Source organism: Arachis duranensis, chromosome 6, assembly GCF_000817695.3.
Source record: "Arachis duranensis cultivar V14167 chromosome 6, aradu.V14167.gnm2.J7QH, whole genome shotgun sequence".
Lineage (NCBI taxonomy): Eukaryota > Viridiplantae > Streptophyta > Magnoliopsida > Fabales > Fabaceae > Arachis > Arachis duranensis.
The window spans coordinates 14,102,847-14,121,206 of record NC_029777.3 but is presented as its reverse complement, the minus strand read 5'-3'; the positions used below and the strand labels follow the sequence as shown (position 1 = coordinate 14,121,206).

The 18,360-nt window shown below is 36.0% G+C and overlaps 2 protein-coding genes and 1 pseudogene across 5 annotated transcripts; all 3 read right to left on the bottom strand.

The window, feature by feature from the left end:
* The window catches only part of LOC110273421 (uncharacterized), a 42,457-nt pseudogene extending 39,340 nt beyond the window's left edge, over positions 1-3,117 (bottom strand).
* Positions 3,118-6,467: 3,350 nt separating this feature from the next.
* LOC107492973 (uncharacterized) lies at positions 6,468-8,940 on the bottom strand. Of its 4 annotated transcripts, none has more exons than XR_008010440.1 (6): positions 8,602-8,940; positions 7,952-8,017; positions 7,816-7,881; positions 7,485-7,531; positions 7,124-7,311; positions 6,468-7,017 (listed from the first exon to the last, which is right to left on the bottom strand). XR_008010440.1 is itself a non-coding variant. In XM_052262737.1 (5 exons), exons 1-5 carry the CDS (start codon positions 8,611-8,613, stop codon positions 7,179-7,181), a joined length of 324 nt encoding a protein of 107 aa, XP_052118697.1. In that variant the 5' UTR covers positions 8,614-8,940; the 3' UTR covers positions 6,469-7,178. The 4 variants fall into 4 exon arrangements, 1 of the variants encoding a protein (XP_052118697.1); XR_008010441.1 differs by having other exon boundaries at positions 6,468-6,973; XR_008010439.1 differs by having other exon boundaries at positions 6,476-6,966.
* Positions 8,941-10,152: 1,212 nt separating this feature from the next.
* Positions 10,153-11,085, bottom strand: LOC107492954 (uncharacterized). Its single transcript, XM_016114035.3, has one exon. It carries the CDS (start codon positions 11,083-11,085, stop codon positions 10,153-10,155), a length of 933 nt encoding a protein of 310 aa, XP_015969521.1.
* Positions 11,086-18,360: the final 7,275 nt, after the last annotated feature.

The following is an 18,360-nucleotide window of genomic DNA, read 5'->3' as shown; positions in this document are numbered from 1 at the left end:
CATAATTAAATTTTACTTTCTGTTCATTTCTTCTTCTTCTGCTATTTCTGCAATTTGCTTTCCTTTATTTCTTTAGCAATTGTTCTTGTTGGATCAAGGAAAGATTTGAGATCTAGACTTGTTATCTAGTCTCTTCCACTCCTGAGATCTTCAACCACTTTCAATTTGCTGCAAATTAAGCACTGCTTCTCTGTTCTAAATTCTCCAAGGCATTTCACTCTTCTGTTTGAGACCCACTTCAATTCAATTCATCTTCTACTTTTCTGTTTGTTGCAATTTACCTTTGCTTGTTTAAATTCTGAAATCCCAATTCCCAATCCCTTTTATGATTCAAGCAATTTACATTTCTTGCACTTTAAGTTTCAGCCATTTACATTTCTTGCAATCTAAGTTTCTGCACTTTATATTACTTGCATTTTAAGCTTCAGCTTCTTTTACTTTCCTGCTATTTAATTTACTGCAATTCTCCCCTCTCCCTTTACATTTCAAGCAATTTAATTTCTGTCAATTGTAAACAACTCAACCAACACTTGATTCGCTTGACTAAATCAATCACTAAACTAAAATTGCTCAATCCTTCAATCCCTGTAGGATCGACCTCACTCATGTGAGTTATATTACTTGATGCGACCCGGTACACTTGCCGGTAAGTTTTTTGTTGGATCATTTTCCGCACATCAAAGAGTATCAGCAGTCTCAATAGATTGGTTGTCACCAGGCTTCTGGCGAGAAGACGTTTTCTTTGTGCGGTCAAAAAATTCATCATCACCGTCGCTATACAATGCAAGTAATAACCATAGTGCTTTTAGTTTTAGTGCATCACTTTATACATACGGTATACATAAACCAAGATAGCACATGAAATATCATATTTGCTCCACAGTCTAAAAGAACAGCTTCTCAAAAAGGAGATAAAAGCATGTAAATAGCATTAAGCAGTTCAGATTATGAGTATATCCTCTGTCAAAACAAAAAAATTCTAAAAATCACAGCATGTCACAAATTAAGCACAAAAAGAAAATAATGATGGAAAAAATCAGAGGTACAAGTTTTGAAATGCAAACAAGAAACAAAGTGCTACTTAATACTTTATTTACAATTAGAGAATATAGGAACTGCAACCTAGCTTCTTCATGCACTTCATCATAATAAACACAAGTTTATAAAAAGAAACATCATCTTACACCATCTTGAAGGTAAAATATTAACATCATTCTCGTTTTACTAGCATCTAAATTTTCACAAATTTTACAAGCAACTTAGGTCTCTTGCTACACTTCACACCTCATTTTCAAGATTTTTTCAAACCAGTGTTCCTAGAACATTTGTATTATATCAAATACTACCAAACATTATCGAAACTTCAGACACCAGTTAAAATGTTGCATGATAAATTTCATGTTCCAGATATAAGGGTGGATGCTTCACGGACCAAGTGAAAGCCATGAAATGCATTCCTCATAAATGCTTACCATCTTATGCCATTATCAACTAAAGAGAAACAATTTTAAATAGTTCATCAATCTTTACTGGTCAGAAACATGTGTTCATGGATACTCAAAAATTATTGCAAAATCCATCGAAGAATTCCACTTTTGTTACAGTTGACTGGACAAGCATTATCTATTTACATAAATCCTTACATAGATAGAAATACTGAGTTAGGTACAAGTTATACTTGCATCGAGTCTCAAATTTATCATGAAATCCTACCAGAACAAGAGCATCCAAATTCACATAATTTTCATAGAAAAGACAATAAAATAAAATAAAATCTTACAAGAGTAGTTCACAAGGGCAGAGGTGCGAGAGAAGGACCGAGACCGGAGTTAGTAGTGAGAAAGAAGAACAAAGCGGTAATACATAAAAAGAGAAGGGGGGAGGAGGAATGCTAAAAAGGATTGTCTCATCTGGAGAAGGGTGAAGAATGAATGATAAAACCTAGTAGAGGTAACTTATTCATCTCTTAGAAATTTTGATTGAACGAAAAAAAATGTAAAAAGTAAAAAACAAAGATCCTCGGCCCCTCCTCATTCTCTACAGGGTTCCAAACCTTTCTTCAACATAGGTGACAACGAGCGGGGCAGAGATGGAAGAGATCGAACACGAGAATAAGAAGCAAGCTTGCCTTCCTTTTTGATCATTTTGATAGAGAGGGATGGAGAAAGTGGACAAAACGGAGTAGCATTTCCCAGTCGAAAAGAGATGGGTTCTTGTCTTGCATTTCTCATCGAACAAATACGGAAAAAGAATCATATTGAAAAACGTTCCTAACCCACCAACCCCTTCCTTCGTAGAGCCGTGTATTGTAAGTGATCCGAACCTGCTCGGAGCGAGTCTCCCATAGAGGCAAGTGAAGTTGGTGAGCCGTATGATGGGCAATTATCTCCTACGATTCGGAGAGGACTCAGCTGTTATTAGTACTCCCTTTCGGGGTGGACCTTTCACTCTATTTGATTATATACGCTTAGCGAAAAGAATGTTTTTTGATACACCTAGGACATGAATTTTATATGAACCAATGAATCGTGACAACTCGTTACTACTAGCAATGACTTCGTCTTTTATTACTTCATCATTTCCATATCCCTCCCTCTTGTTCTCAGTTACAAATAAAAATGTAAAAAGTAAAAAATAAAAAAAAATTTTAATTATTAATTTTTTCAAAAATAAAAATATAGGATCTAATTTATAAATATTTTTATATTGGTTAACCTTATTCCCAATTTCCCACATAAAAGTGGGAGTAACAAATTCGTAGCCCCATACGAATATTAGAGAATTATAGATTTTTTACTCCCACATTTTTATAAAAGCATCATTAACCTTCATAAAAATAATTACAAACTATACCCTACTTTTTTTTGAAATTTTTAATTTTGTCCCTTTTCCCTTTCATTTTCAGATTTAAAGGCATTTAAAAAAGAGAGGTTTGTTAGAATTTTCTCTCTTTATCAATTTATGCTGGGATCCCTGTCTCTCTCTTCCTCTTCCCCTACTGCAAATCTCAATATCTTCCTCTTCCCCTCGCTGCCGCAACCTGCGCCCGCCGCCGCGCAACCTGCCCCCGCCGCGCAAGACGAGAAACTGAGAGAGATTAGAGTTCTTGGAGAGCATCAACGAGACTGAATAAATCTCCTTCCGAAATAGAGTTCTGAGTTTTCTCCTGAGTTTTTTTCTGCCGTCGCATCTGACTTTCTTCTATTTTGTTCTGTTGTGTTCTGTCAAACAACTTCCGAGTTTTCTTCTGTTTTCTTCAAACCGAACCATTAGTTTTGGATGTGCTCTAATTTTGAACCATTGCATAACCCAGTTTCAGGAAAGATGAAAAGGTACAGAACTACAGATTTTAAAATCTCTGTGTTGAACTCTTCATTTCAACGGATCCTGCTGTAAGTTTCTTCCTCACTGTGGTTCACTTTTTGATTGGTTAGGACTTAATTAAATTGCATGAATTAATTTGATAGGATCACAGCTTTTCCCTTTGCTGTGTAAATAGATTGTGTTTGTTGTTTGTATATTGAATTAGTAGATTACTGCTAGAGTAGGAAGGGATTTGAGCTGATTTAACACGTCTAAGAATCTTAACAAGTCCTTATCTTCAAAATCTTCGTTGAAAAATTGCTATGGGCTTGTTCTGTAATCTTTCTGTAAATCTCTATAGGAAAAAATACTAAATGGGAACAGGTCATTGCTGGCGTATAATGATTGTAGTAACTTAGTATGAAAAGGTGGACAGTGTTAAGGATTATTTTGAAAAGGTCAAGGGGATTTGCAGTTTAGTCAAGGTCTTGTCCTTGGATTTTGAGTCCCCGGGTTAGGAAATTCTTAGTTCATACAGTTATAACTAATCGAAATTGAGTTTAAATGGCATCAAATGTTGGTGACTGTGTTAATTGGGCCATCGATATGTCTGCTATAGATGCAGAAGTGACAAGATTCATGCCTCTTGATCAACCTTATGGTTCATTATATTTCCCTTCATAGGTTATTTACCTTAATGGCTGTCAGTGACCAAAATTAGGCTAGCTAAAGAGACGGTGAATCAGCAGTTTAGAGTACTAAAATGCATTTTAGCTAAAGAGATTAATATGTGGTGGATATTCATGTCTTGTTCTCAAGAATTAATTGTTGGATTTATCATCTATGGACTGTACCTTTCTCATTGGTTGAAAGCATAGATTTAAGCTCGAATTATCATGACACCTTTTGAATCCCATAAATTCCAACCTTGACTGGTCAATTTTGTTGCTGATTAATGGTGATATATAGTTTCCTTTTGAAATGTACACTTCAATTTATGGTACAATATTAGTTATTCCAACATTCAATATCAATTTGATGATTGGTGATATGTGGAGTCCAGAGTTTCTTGTACTTGGCACATAATTTGCTTGTTCCTTGAACGATCTTTACATTTTCACCCCCTCAAACCACTGTATTTTCTATTTAAATAACGTATTATTTGTCTCCAGCAACTTTCATCCCAGTTAATTAGGGCCCTAGTCTGTGTTCTGCATTTCTGCTAGGATAGCTGTAGAGGGAACAGAAAATATAACTAGCACTTCTGTTCTACTGTTTTGCTAGGTGCATTGTTAAGGTTTTAAAATAAAAGGAAATTATGATTTGAAACTTCTTTTTTTGTTTTGAAAATATTTAGTTTTTATTTAAGTAATGATTTCTTTTCAAATCAACTAGTTCTCTATGGAGGAAGGAAAAATGTTAGCAGAGTATAAAAGTAATGAAATTATATTTGGGATATTGTTTCAGGTTCTTCTTAGAGGCCCTAAGAATGCCCGAGAGGCTGTCAAGCACTTTGGACCAGCACCTGGTGTGCCCCATAGTCACACCAAGCCCTACGTTCGTTCAAAGGGACGGAAATTTGAGCGTGCTAGAGGAAGAAGGAATAGCAAAGGCTTCAGAGTTTGAGTTCTGGAGCTCAAAGATGGAGGATTTTCCTTTTTATCATGTGACCATTCTGTATTGTTTTCCTTTTTGTGTCGTTAAAACAGTTCATTTTAGTTCAGTTTTCCTTCCCTCAAAGGGGAAAAAGGATTGGAACTCGCTCAACAATTTTGGTTTATCACTACTGTTCTAATGAACTCTATGAAAGGATTAATGAGTAGAAATTCTTCATTTGTTCGTGATCGTTAACTTTGCTTGTCTAATTGATTATTTTTTAACTTGTTTTGAACATGAATTGTATTTTAACGTAAAAACACGTCTATTTGCCGCACTCAAAAGCTATTTAGTTTCCTGAATTACTTAGAACAGAAGGCATAAATACATAATTGCCAAAAGAACCCCACCTAGAAATCATTACAGATCCAGGTCATGTGGGAATTACTCAATGCTCGAACTGGGTGCGGATGGTTTTTAATGCGTAATCTTATTCTTTTATACGTAGCCTAAATTAAGAGGTAACGAAATCTTTGGAGCCAAAATACTGAAAATAGAATGTAGGAAGGATAATGGAGATTAAAATTTCTTTATGAAGTCGTGTATATGGGCGCTGATCTCATCTGGCTTTTCCTGATTTATAAAGTGAGCTACTCCTTCCATTACAACCAGTTCTTGCAGGAATGGCACCTCTTTCTTGAAGCCACCGTCATGTATATATTCCTTAACACCCGGAGTGTTATAGGTAACATCCAGGTCTCCCACAATGAACTTCACTGGAACTTTGATCTGTACTCCAGTCCACGGTGCTGTCAGCTCCCAGGTTCTGTACACAATAAACAAATTTTACTTGATCATTGATGCATTTGCAGATCTGGTTCAACTAATTCTAGAGTAACCAAATTGAAGTAGAACACACTACACTCCAAATTACTTATCTAAATCTTAATATTAAAATAATCATCTGCAATTGAACATCCTTTGTTTCTATTGTTCACATTGTTTAATATTTTCATTGTCTATCTATATTTTTTCTTTGGTTAAATATTTTCATGTTCTCATTATTGAAAATAAATTATAAACGATTTATTGCTGAGTATGATAAATACAATATAATTTAATCCAAAAAATGAACAAAAACAAAGTTCAAACATATCTTGAATTTATAAGATATAATTAATCTATGTTAATTCAAAAATAAAGAATGGCAAAGTTCAAACAAGAAAATTTTGAGTATACAGTGTCATAAATAAAAGAAATTAAAAGGGAAGAAACATTTGAGTGTACAGTGTTATTCTCTTAACTTTTTGTGTAGCCATAATTCTCAACACTTAAACCTTCAACAGGTAAATAAGGTATTCTCAATCATTTTTTTTTAATTAAGAACTTCTTTTATGATAGATAAATAATATATTATAATTATACTCTAAAAAGAATTGTATTTTTTCGCCATACATTTAGTTGATCAATATAATAACTGTAAGGAAAAGTCAGCAATCTTAATTATTTCCTACTAGTATTTTAATGCATAAAAGACAACAGAGAACGTTCTGTACAACACCAAATATGCAGCAACTGAACGGAATCTAAATGAGTATAAGAAGTGATTCTTCATTCTTGTTAAACATAACATTACTTGCCTTATTTTCATAGAAATAAGCAATGAAGTGTTTAGTCATGGTTGTGTTACAAGAGCAACTCAAATATGACATTTTTCTATCTTACACTGAATCACACATTTCCTACTGACATATGAAGTACTCAAACGAAAGGAAAGCATAGAGCACAAATTATACACTACAAGCAGTGAGTCAATAACATAATTCAAACCAGAACACAGCTAACATTGTACATTCCATCCATTATACTGATCAAATGGACATCTCAGTGACATTGATATCAGGTTTCTTTACCAATTCCTAACCACTTCTTCGGAAGCAGTCGCAGCAAGACTCCCACTCTCCACGAGAGTGTCCATTTCGCATTCTCAAGGACCTTGAACCTCATAAACAACTTCCAACTATTGCACCAACTGTGATATATCTGAGCACTACCTTCTCTGCTTATCTGCAACCTCATTTCATTTTGCACAAATCAATTATTTTGTGTGAACTTTCTCTAAGCAAGAAAAAAGTGCTCATTATTAGAGACTCAAATAAATAGCACACTACAACAAATATAAAGGAATTTACAATCATATAAGATTTTTAAGTCTTTCAGTTACCAGTAACGTCATTTTCTTCTTCAGGAATCCAACAACAACAAAACAATAATATATGCTACTTTGGCGCACAGTTCATGGCATGCAACATATGAGCACTGGAAGATGCCTTTGTGAACAGCATTCTCGCTGAATATTCAAAAGCAATAGGGAGTAATCCCCTCATTTCATCGTGTCCCATTCCCAAGTCTCTGAAGCAAGCATCAAAGCATATATATACAGTTAATTCCTTCTCAAGGGATATATAAATTTACATGCTGGGAATATATAAATATAGAAACAGTTCGCTGGCATCTATTTCAGCATTTCGTACGGCAATGATACCAATGAAACTGCTCTCTCCTACTCCTAGTATGGTCTATACCTCCAATCTGCTCTTGATGGCCTCCCACTGGGAATTCCATAACCCCACTACAAAAGAAAATAGATTATAAGCAAAAGCCAAATGCGTACAACTATATGGTACTTTAATATATACTTAAATAGTGCCCATGTTTATTTAGCATGCAAGGTGCACTTGCAAAATCACATTAATCCTGAATTGTGGAATCCTGGCTACAAATATTCTGGTTACTTTTTTGGCTGGTACTCTCATCTCCTCCTTTAGAATGAAACATTATAAAATCAACAGGATAGTATAACACAGCAATGATCACAGAACAGACTTAATGTCCTAACAACAATTTGATTACTACCTTTGGTGTGGCCACTTTGACTTCCAGCATCCTGTTGCCAAGAACATGTTCACCTGATAGAACATCCTGCCACCAGAAAGTCAGTCAGATCATGATAGTGTGTGCACAAGAGCATCTACATAGAGATAGCAGTTACCTTAGCATCATCCATTGAAGCAAATGTAACATATCCAAATCCACGAGATCGTCCAATTGATCGCTCCTAAAATAAAGAAAGTAGCTTAAAACGTGCTAAGGGTGCAGTGCAACATTTTTGTAACTTTGGAGCAGAGTGCAATATTTGCACGAGTTTGGGGTTAAGAGCTATATCCTGAAACCTCAAGGGATGTGATCGCTAATAATTCAGGGAGAACCAGTAGTCCACTACCCTAAGAGAGTAAAGCTAAGTGGTACAATGCATTTAGTAAGAAACCATGTACAACTGACGTGGTAAATAATTAGACATTCATATGCATTAATTCTGGCAGTTGTTTCACAGTATACTTCACGTAAATTGTATAGGATAAATGATTAAAGTAAACTCCATGTCATGTGCAATGTTTTCATTTCATAATAAACAAGCATTTTTTTTTACCAAACAAGAGATAATGGAGAAACCACCTTGTCAATCAATGGTGAAAATCTACAATTGATATCATTGATACAAGGTCAGAGGACCATTTTGTGACACTTGATTTTCTCTATAAAAAAAGTTTGGATTTAGCTAGCTTGTTTGTAACTATACATTTTAAGAATACTGGGCCAAGTTGAATGAATAATATAAAACAATGGTGAGGTCAATTTTACATTGTCACGCATAACAGTTCTCTTTCTCCAATAATTGCCCGTTTATGCAGCTAGAAAAGCAAGCATCCAAAAGACACCCTTCACTGCCATTGGCCACAACACATACACAGAAGTTGATGGCACTTCACGTCCTTCCCCAACTTTCGTTTCTATTCTGTTCATAAAAGTTTGAGTTGATCTACATCTACTACACTAGATTAGATAGTGCTGCTCTGTTTAGTATTTACCATAGAGGTAGTGACCAGATACATATACAAATAAAATTATTTTAAGTGAAAATACTGAATAGATTTCTAAGGTTTTATTGCAAGCATAATTAAATTTCTTGACTATTGAGAAAAAAAATTCCTGCGCATCGGCGGCAGGTTGGGCGGTGGCGGGCGCAGGTTGCGGCAGATTTTAATGCAGGAATCTGTAAACCAATAGAAGGAATAATCTTATCAGTATTTGTTTTAGAATCAATTTGATGTTAGAAAACTAATTCAGAATATAGAAAGCAATTTTCATCGAACACATTTCTACAAACAAATTTTGTTATTAAAAGATAAACACTTGTATCATTCATCCTTTATATTGAGAGTCATAATCAATAAACACACATTTAGGTTTTTAAATGACAGAGGGAGAGGAAGAAAAGGGATCCATGAACTGAAAAGGCATAATGATTAACTAACCTCCAAGCGTTGAAGCAGCGTCTTGCGCGACGGAGGCGGAAGCGTCTTGCACGGCGGCGGCAACGTCTTGCGCGGCGGCAGCAGGTTGCGCGGCGGGGGCAGGTTGCGCTATCGCCAATATGGTTGTAATGTTTCAAATATATCAGGCTTACCACAAACTATTGGAATAGATATTGAGATTTGCAGCAGGGGAAGAGGAAGAGAGAAAGACAGGGATTGAAAACCCTAGCAGAAATTGATAAAGATAGGAAAACCCTAGCAGACCTCTCTTCTCTTAATGCGAGTCGAGTCCTGTTGAGCAGGGGCTTAGGCTGTGAAGGAGGGCACCCCTATTAAGTTAAGGGAAGAGAAGAAAGGCTAGTTCTTCCTTCTCCGTCCGCAGCGCTGGCAGCCTCCTCTCCAAATCGCCCCGTGGCCAATTCGAAGGGGCTGAAGTTTGGAAGGTGAGAGAGAGCGCAGGATGGCTAGAAGTTCCGGCAAGGAAAAAATGTAGTTGTGTTGTTGCTGTTTGCCGCCTCGACGCATTCCCTTCTCTCCCCGGCATCGCCCCACACGATCCTTAAAGTTCATCGTTTGTTCATCCATCCGCTCTACCTCAAAATCTAATTAGTTAATTTTTCAAAAAAAAAAAAAACAAATGGGGTATATTTTATAATTATTTTTATGTAGATATTATAGTTTTGCGAATTTTTCAATTAGTTCTTATACTTTTTTTCTTTTTAATTGAGTCCCTACACCAATTTTTTTTTTCAATTAGGTCCTTACCGTAACAAAACTGTTTGATTTAACGAAATATTACATTCCTAAATTGAATATTTTCTCAATTTTTTCTAAATTCATAAATTGTGTCTCCTTTTTTATTTTGACAAAGACAAAATTAACCATTTCTTCTTCTTCCACCTTTCCGTCTCTCTCCTCTGCTCCTGCTTCTCTCTCTCACCTTCATTCCTCCCACCTCCACCGCATCCCCTCCTTCCCTCCAATTCCACCCCTGACCACCTTTCCTTCCACCTCCCAAAGTGGACCAACCCCACCTCTTATAAACCTCGTAACAGCGGTTATATATGGATTTGTTACCCTCACCTGAGAGCACATGAATGGCCAACACAAAAATTGTATTTTTTGGATTAAACCCCATTTCTTTAATCTCCTTAGAAAGCTTTGCAAAGTTTTTCTTTTTCTGCATCAATGCCTCCGAAAAATGAGTCAGCAACAGCGTAACACATGATTTAGGAACATCCATCTCTTTTAGGAGATTGAGGTTTGGTACGAGGTTCTTCTTGTGATCCTCGAGGAAGACCCAAGATGTGCGCTTCAATGAAGATGCAACCTTTTCATCAGAAATCAACACACTCTTGAGAAAATTGTAACAGGGTATGATCTGTTTCTCCAAGTTCCGGGTCAAAAGGGTTGGATCAGCAGTTAGGGTTCTTGCGAGGTTGGTATTGAAAATCCCAATGGAGAGGAAAAATTGAAACTTTGGCAAGAGGATATCTGGGTTTGCTAAGAGAAACAATAGGCGTTTTCTGATGAGGTTTGAAATCTGGGTATCTGTGAAACCATGCTCCCTGAGAAGGGTGAGAACTGAGTCTGGTCTTTCAGCAGAAGGAAGGTGAAGCTTTTGGAAAGTAAGAGCAGCAGTGTCTGGAGAGAGACTACATGAGTCAATCAGGTATGAGATTGTGAAATTGGGGTGGTGAGATTGGACTATGCTGCAGCGGGAGATCATTGGTTTAGGGAGTGATAATGATGATGATGATATCTGAAAGTGGATTGTGGGATGAAATGTGTCATAGTACAATCTAGGCATACGGAATTAGATTGCTTTCAGGTATTCACTACTCAGTGGATAAGAGTCTCAGAATGGAAGTGGAAAGTGTGACGTGATAGCAAATTAGAAGCTAGCAGAGAAAGGACCCTTCATTCTGCTTCAGCTTCATTTTGTTTTTGCTTCATTATACTTCTGTTTTTGAATTGGTTTTACTTCTACTCAATGATTATGTTAAACAAAATTGATTGTGTTAAAAATTTCTGATTATGAGTTTTGATTATATGTTTTGTTTGTAATTAAATGATTATATCATGACAAAAATTCTATTTTTGATCATGCTAAAAATTAATAATGGCAAAAATTTTAGTTTTGAATTTATGTTGTATAACCATTTCTGCCATGAAAGAAGGGAGCTTGTTGGTAGAAGAAGGATGGAGACAGAAAAAGAAGGCGAGAAGATGATGGAGGTGAGGGTGAAAAGAAGAAGAGAAGGGGTGAGGGTAAATTAGTAAATTTATATTTTATAAACGTTTTTTTAACTTTTACCATTAATAAGGATTTAATTAAAAATTTTAATATGGTATAGGGACTCAATTAAAAGAAAAAAAAGTATAGGGACCTAATTGAAAAATTCGCGAAACTATAAGAACCAACAGAGTAATTAAACCTTAATGATACTCTTACAAAAATGTGGGAGTAAGGAATTCATGCCATACTAGGGATAATAAACCTCTTCTCAAAAGATTTTAGGGTTTACCAAGAATCGAACTCTTGACCTTTTGAATCTATTGCTCTAATACCATGTCATAATACTATTCATCCCAAAAACTTTAATTGATAAAAAAATATAACATTAATGATTATATTTCTAATACTCCATACATTTTCATTGTTCACATTGTGCAAATATTTCTTCATACTTTCTCTTTCTTTCTTAACGCTGGAAAGGGGTACCAACTTCATACTTTCTCTTTCTTTCTTAACGCTGGAAAGGGGTACCAACTACAAAGAAGGGGTTTGAACAGTGGAACACGATTTTTTTTTTCTTTTAAATAGTGTAATCTAAAATTTAAAGAAAAATATTTGTTGATTATTAATTCTTAAAAAAAACTAGAACGTAGAAATAGATAAAACACTTACATTTGAACCAAATAAGTATGTTAAATAAGGCTTGGTCTTGGGCATGATATCTTATTATCTTGTGTGATATTATCTTGTGTGTTTTTTTGTCAAAATTAGAAATAGATAAAACACTTACATTTGAACCAAATAAGTATGTTAAATAAGGCTTGGTCTTGGGCATGATATCTTATTATCTTGTGTGATATGTAATTTTGAATATTTTTTTGTCAAAATTTTTGTTTTTTTTAATTATTATACTTTTATATAAAAAAAAACGTTACTTTATTTTAAGCAAGTAACATGTTTTTAGAAAAATCAAATTCAAAAAGGTTTTAATAAAGAAAAAATAATGCTTCTTTTGTAAGATATTTAAATAATAAAAAATATTATTTATATACTAAAATTAGTCATTAAAATTAATTATTGTATATTTATATATAAATATATATATTATTTAACTCATTTTTAATATATATTTTATATTTTAATATGTATTTTATATTGGTGGCTAATTTTAAAATACATCTAACATGATTGTTAAATGATATATTTTTTTCTTATAAAAATTAAATAATATTTATTTTAGTCTATTTGATTAAAATTCACTTTTATACCTAATATTTATATAAGAGAAAGTTTAGGGGCCAGCAAATTTATTAAAATCTGGCCAACACTTAGCCAGCAAAAGGAAAATAAGTGATTCTCCACCATTAGATAAAATCTCACACCATTAAATACACTATTGATAGCTAATTGATGGCTACAACTTACAAAATCTGCTAACCCTAGCACTCCTCTTTATATAATTAATAAAAGATTTCAATAAAAAGATTAACTATCCAATTTTATTTAACTTTTTTTAATTATTTTAAACTTTTTACCAATTATAAAAAATATAATTCAGAATGCACTATATTAACTATAATTTTTAACTATAAATATTTACTATCTTCAATAAATGGGTAATACTAAAGTAGCGATTTAATTATTCAAAAATAAAACCCTGGTCATGTCAAAATAAAGTCAAATATTCAAATTATCCCAAAAAATATTATTATCTTCATAATAAATATTTAACTATTAATTCAGTGTCAAATAAATGAAATTATGTATTTAAATACCACTTAAAACATTAATTTTTGTGTTTTTATTTTATATATATATATATATATATTATAATTTTAATTAACTTTATTTTTTTATTATCATTATTTGCATAAATCTTCCTTTATTGTAAATTTTATTTAAGGTCTAACAAAAAAAAATTGTTTCATGCGTATTTAACTAAAAAACATTAAAATTAATTTTTTAATTTTAAGAATAAAAATTCCTTTTTTTGCACTAATCTTCGAAGCAAAAATACTTTTTTTAAAAAAAAAACATCTTCAAATTAACTACATAATATACAATGTTAACGTACTTTGATTCTAGTACAACAAGTTCAATGTCATATTTTTTATGGATTCACAGTAGGATTTTTTTTATTTATAAAATAAAAATAATTATTTTTTCCAAAATGATTTTTCAATTTTATTTTCATAAATACAATTTTTTTGAATTAACAGCAAGTTCGCTGTCCCCCGGCGAACTCTATGAAGAGTTCGGACATAAAAGCAGGCCAATTAGAGATCAAACAGTCACAACTTCTCTAATTACTTTCTTCTTCCTCACTGTTAATGTTATTGCTACGATGTCAGGAAATTCATTGTTATCCATTCATTACGATGGTGAAATAGTGTATGATGAAAAAGGATCAATTGTCTTTAGATCGGGCCAGTCGATAATTACGTATATGACAGCGGAAGTCAACAGTTTAACAGCTTTGAAGAGTTTGATATTGCATGTCCTCGGACAACAGGAATCTAAAAGGGTGAAAAAAATTTACTACGGATATCCTACCGAGTTAGATGGTAATTTGTTTTATAAAAGGTATATTATAGTGTTTTCTTTGTCTCTGTTACAAGTATATTTATCAGTTGTGAGCGATATTTCTATTGTTTTGAATTAGGTACCGGTTGCGCGACGACGAGGACGTACGGCTTATAAGGTCGTGGTACAACAAATGGACCAATATTCATCTGTTGGAGTTATACGTGTTTTTTGTTGTCTTTGGTGGTCGAGGATCATCTGCAGATACTGTTGATGATAGTCCAATGGGTGGCGTTGTTAGACAAACTATCAGAAAGACGATGGTGGATCTGAATATGCCACCTGAGGGTAGTCATGAGGGGTCTAATGTTAAAGCTCGTAACGTTGACTTAATGGATGACGGTCTTGAAAGTCATGACGGTTCTGCTATCAGAGATATGATGATGGAGCAGTATGAAGTTAACCACGATGATGGAGAGGATGCTGACGAAGAACCATCCGAAATCCCTGATGATGGTGATGAGGAAGAGGAGATAAACTACTACGGTCACACACAGATTACTCTGACACAGCTTGCCATAACTCAACCATATGACCGGCCGGATCATTTCACTAGGTTGAATCTGGATGCAATGACATCAGATTGGTCGTTTACCCAAGGAGGTCCTGAATAAGACCCAAGCAACGAGTTTGAGGTTGGACAACAATTTGGGAGCAAGGAAGAAGTCATGTTGGCAGTTAAGTAGTACAGCATCAGGAGGGTTGTGGAGTACAAAATAGTAGAGAGTGACCATTGGAGGTACAATGCAAGATATATCCAGTTCGGACCCGGTTGTAAGTGGAGCATACTTATATCATATCGTCGAAAGCAAGAAAGGTGGGAGGTTAGGCGATACACTGGACCTCATACTTGCATGCAAACTTCGATGGGGCAAGATCATCGTAGGTTGGATTCGAATGTCATTGCACAACACATTTTCACGATGGTCAAGGCCGATCCAATAATCAGCATCAGGATTCTACAAGGAGGTGTGAAGAATCATTTTGATTACAAGGCGTCGTACAAAAAGGTTTGGCTTGCAAAATAGAGAGTCATCGCTAGAATATATGGCGATTGGGAAGAGTCATACAAAGAGCTTCCTCGTTGGTTATTCGCTATGCAGATGTACTTGCCAGGTAAGATTTATTTCCGGTTTATTTTTTTGCCATTAATTAATTTAGCCGTGAACAAAAAGCCGACTAATGTATGTCCAATTTAGGTACTTGGGTGCAGCTAGTGACACAGCCGTGGACTGCCTCCACGGACATTGTGATGTTTCATCGAGTCTTTTGGATATTTCCACTATGTGTTGAGGCATTCAAGCATTGCAAACCACTTATCTCTATTGATGGTACCTACCTATATGATAAATACAGTGGAACTTTGCTGATGGCCATAACGTAAGACGGCAATGTAAACATTCTGCCCATTACATTCGCAGTTATTGAGGGTGAGACAAAGGAGGCGTGATTGTTCTTTCTTTTGTACTTACGGGAGCATGTTACACCACAACCAGGGGTGTTAGTGATTTTAGACAGATACAAGTCCATTGATGGAGCACTGAATGCCGAAGGGAGTTTATGGAAACCGCCTCATGCCTTCCAAGCGTTTTGTACAAGACACATTGCAGCTAACTTCATGACCCACTTTAGGAACAAAGACTTGAAGAAGGTTCTTATTAATGCAGCGCTCTCGAAGTCGCATCATGAGTTCGCTCATTATTATGGCCGTCTGAAGGGGCGAAAACATAGCTATTACAAACTGGCTTGAAGAAATGCCACAGTCTCAGTGGGCATAGCATGCTGATGAGGGACGTCGATGTGGTTACATGACGATCAATATCTCTGAGTGCATTAATGCTGTTATAAAGGGTTCCCGCAATTTGCAATTCACGGCTCTTGCTAAGTCAAGTTATTTTTGTTTGGGTGAGATTTTTTCAAGGAATGGTTCCAAGGCACTGGCACAACTTCAGGTCGGTGCTAAATTCTCACAGACATTGATGAAGGTCATAGAATTCAACTCGAAGTACGTAAACACTATGAATGTTTACCAGTTTGATCAGTCAAGGACAAACTTCACGATTGAAGAGTTAGCGGCAGTTCCGGGATCTAGACAAAAGAATTATCAGGTGCTGCTTGATGAGGGCAAGTGTGATTGTGGGTATTTTCAGGCTCTCCATATTCCTTGTCGTCACGTGCTTGCATCTTGCTCTCATGCAAGGCTTGATTGGAAGCGGTTTGTTCATCTTGTGTACCGCATGGAATCGGTCTTCAATGTTTACAGATCAGAGTTTCGACCGATAGGACATGAGGATGACTAGCCATCGTATGACGGACCTCAAATCTGTCCCAACCCTCGGATGATGAGAGTGAAGAGAGGTCGGCCCGTGAGCTCTAGGATTCATAACAACATGGATGACGTTGAGTATAATGGGGAGAAGCGGTGCAGATTGTGTCGCCAAATCGGGCACACGTGGAGGACTTGCACTACTCTTGGTGATGGAGGTGCATCTTCTAGTCGACGGTAGTCGTAGTTGTTTTAAATAAGTTAATGTATGCATGAACTTCATAGTTATATATCGTGAATGATAATGTAATAAAGGTTGTCAGTCATTACAAAATTTGTATAACAAAGATATGACATTTTGTACATTAATTTCCTACATAACAACTGATCAGTATCGATATAGCGTGGCAAGTATGCAGACTGAGGTGGTGTTGTGTGGATCTGTGAGAATGGCTGGGTATCTTGTGGCATCGTCAACATGTCTCTGAATGAGCTCTCACCTCCCTGAAAGACACCCATCATCCATTCCGGAACCATTATCGTGACATCAAGCATATCCTGAGTGTCCAAAATGGGCTGGTAGTCGGGCTGTGTGTCGAGCTCTGATGGGCTGAAGGGTATCTGAAACTGCGTGCTGATGTCAAACCCGATGCTCGCGTCTGGCTGCATCCCCTGGTGACTGGTCCCTGCCTCTGAATGATGTGACCCAGGGCCTCAAAGACAAGTAGTCACCCGACACGGGTCCTAACAATGATCCCACCATCTGGACTGCATCGTCGGCACGGTGAGCTAGCGGGCTAACAGGGTCTCTCTGGCGGGGTACCTCCTCGGGATCCTGCCTCCCATGACCTCTGCCGCGTCTGCCTCTCCCCCTGCCTCGCTGATGAGCGGATAATTTATACGCTTTTTGGCATTGTTTTTAGGTAGTTTTTAGTAAGTTCAAGCTACTTTTAGGGATGTTTTCATTAGTTTTTATGTTAAATTCACATTTCTGGACTTTACTAGGAGTTTGTGTGTTTTTTTGTGATTTCAGGTAATTTCTGGCTGAAATTGAGGGACTTGAGCAAAACTCTGAAAAAGGCTGACAAAAGGACTGCTGATGCTGTTGGAATCTGACCTCCCTTCACTCAAAATGGATTTTCTGGAGCTATAAAACTTCAAATGGCGCGCTCTCAATGGCGTTGGAAAGTAGACATCCAGAGCTTTCCAGCAATATATAATAGTTCATACTTTATTCGGGAATTGATGACGTAAAGTGGCACTCAACGCCAAGTACATGCTGCTGTCTGGAGTTAAACGCCAGAAACACGTCACGACCCGGAGTTGAACGCCCAAAACACGCTATAACTCGGCGATCAACTCTAAGAGAAGCCTCAGCTCGTGGATAAATCAAGCTCAGCCCAAACATACACCAAGTGGGTCCCGGAAGTGGATTTATGCATCAATTACTTACTCATGTAAACCCTAGTAGCTAGTCTAGTATAAATAGGATAATTTACTATTGTATTAGACATCTTTGGTCTCAGTTTTGTTTTATTCTTCATCTTAGGAGGCTATTGATCATTTTTTAGGGGGCTGGCCATTCGGCCATGCCTGAACCTTTCACTTATGTATTTTCAACGGTGGAGTTTCTACACACCATATATTAAGGGTGTGGAGCTCTACTGTACCTCAAGTTTCAATACAATTACTATTATTTTCTATTCAATTCTCTTTTATTCTTATTCCAAGATATACGTTGCACTTCAACTTGATGAATGTGATGATCCGTGACACTCATTATCATTCTCACCTATGAACGCGCGTGACTGACAACCACTTCCATTCTACTTTAGGCCGGGCGCATATCTCTTAGATTCCCCAACAGAATCTTCGTGGTATAAGCTAGATAGATGGCGGCATTCATGGGAATCCGAAAAGTCTGACTTTGTCTATGGTATTCCGAGTAGGATTCCGGGAATCCGGAAAGTCTAACCTTGTCTGTGGTATTCCGAGTA

What these genes read in the sequence shown, in the direction of transcription:
- LOC107492973 (XM_052262737.1), bottom strand. An exon ending in CTTCAATGGATGATGCTAAG is followed by an intron (nt 7,882 to 7,951) that starts GTAACTGCTATC and finishes TTCTGGTGGCAG; the next exon opens with GATGTTCTATCAGGTGAACA. An exon ending in TCAAAGTGGCCACACCAAAG is followed by an intron (nt 7,532 to 7,815) that starts GTAGTAATCAAA and finishes TTTCTTTTGTAG; the next exon opens with TGGGGTTATGGAATTCCCAG.
- LOC107492954 (XM_016114035.3), bottom strand. Translation starts at nt 11,085, where the DNA reads ATGCCTAGATTGTACTATGACACATTTCATCCCACAATCCACTTTCAG.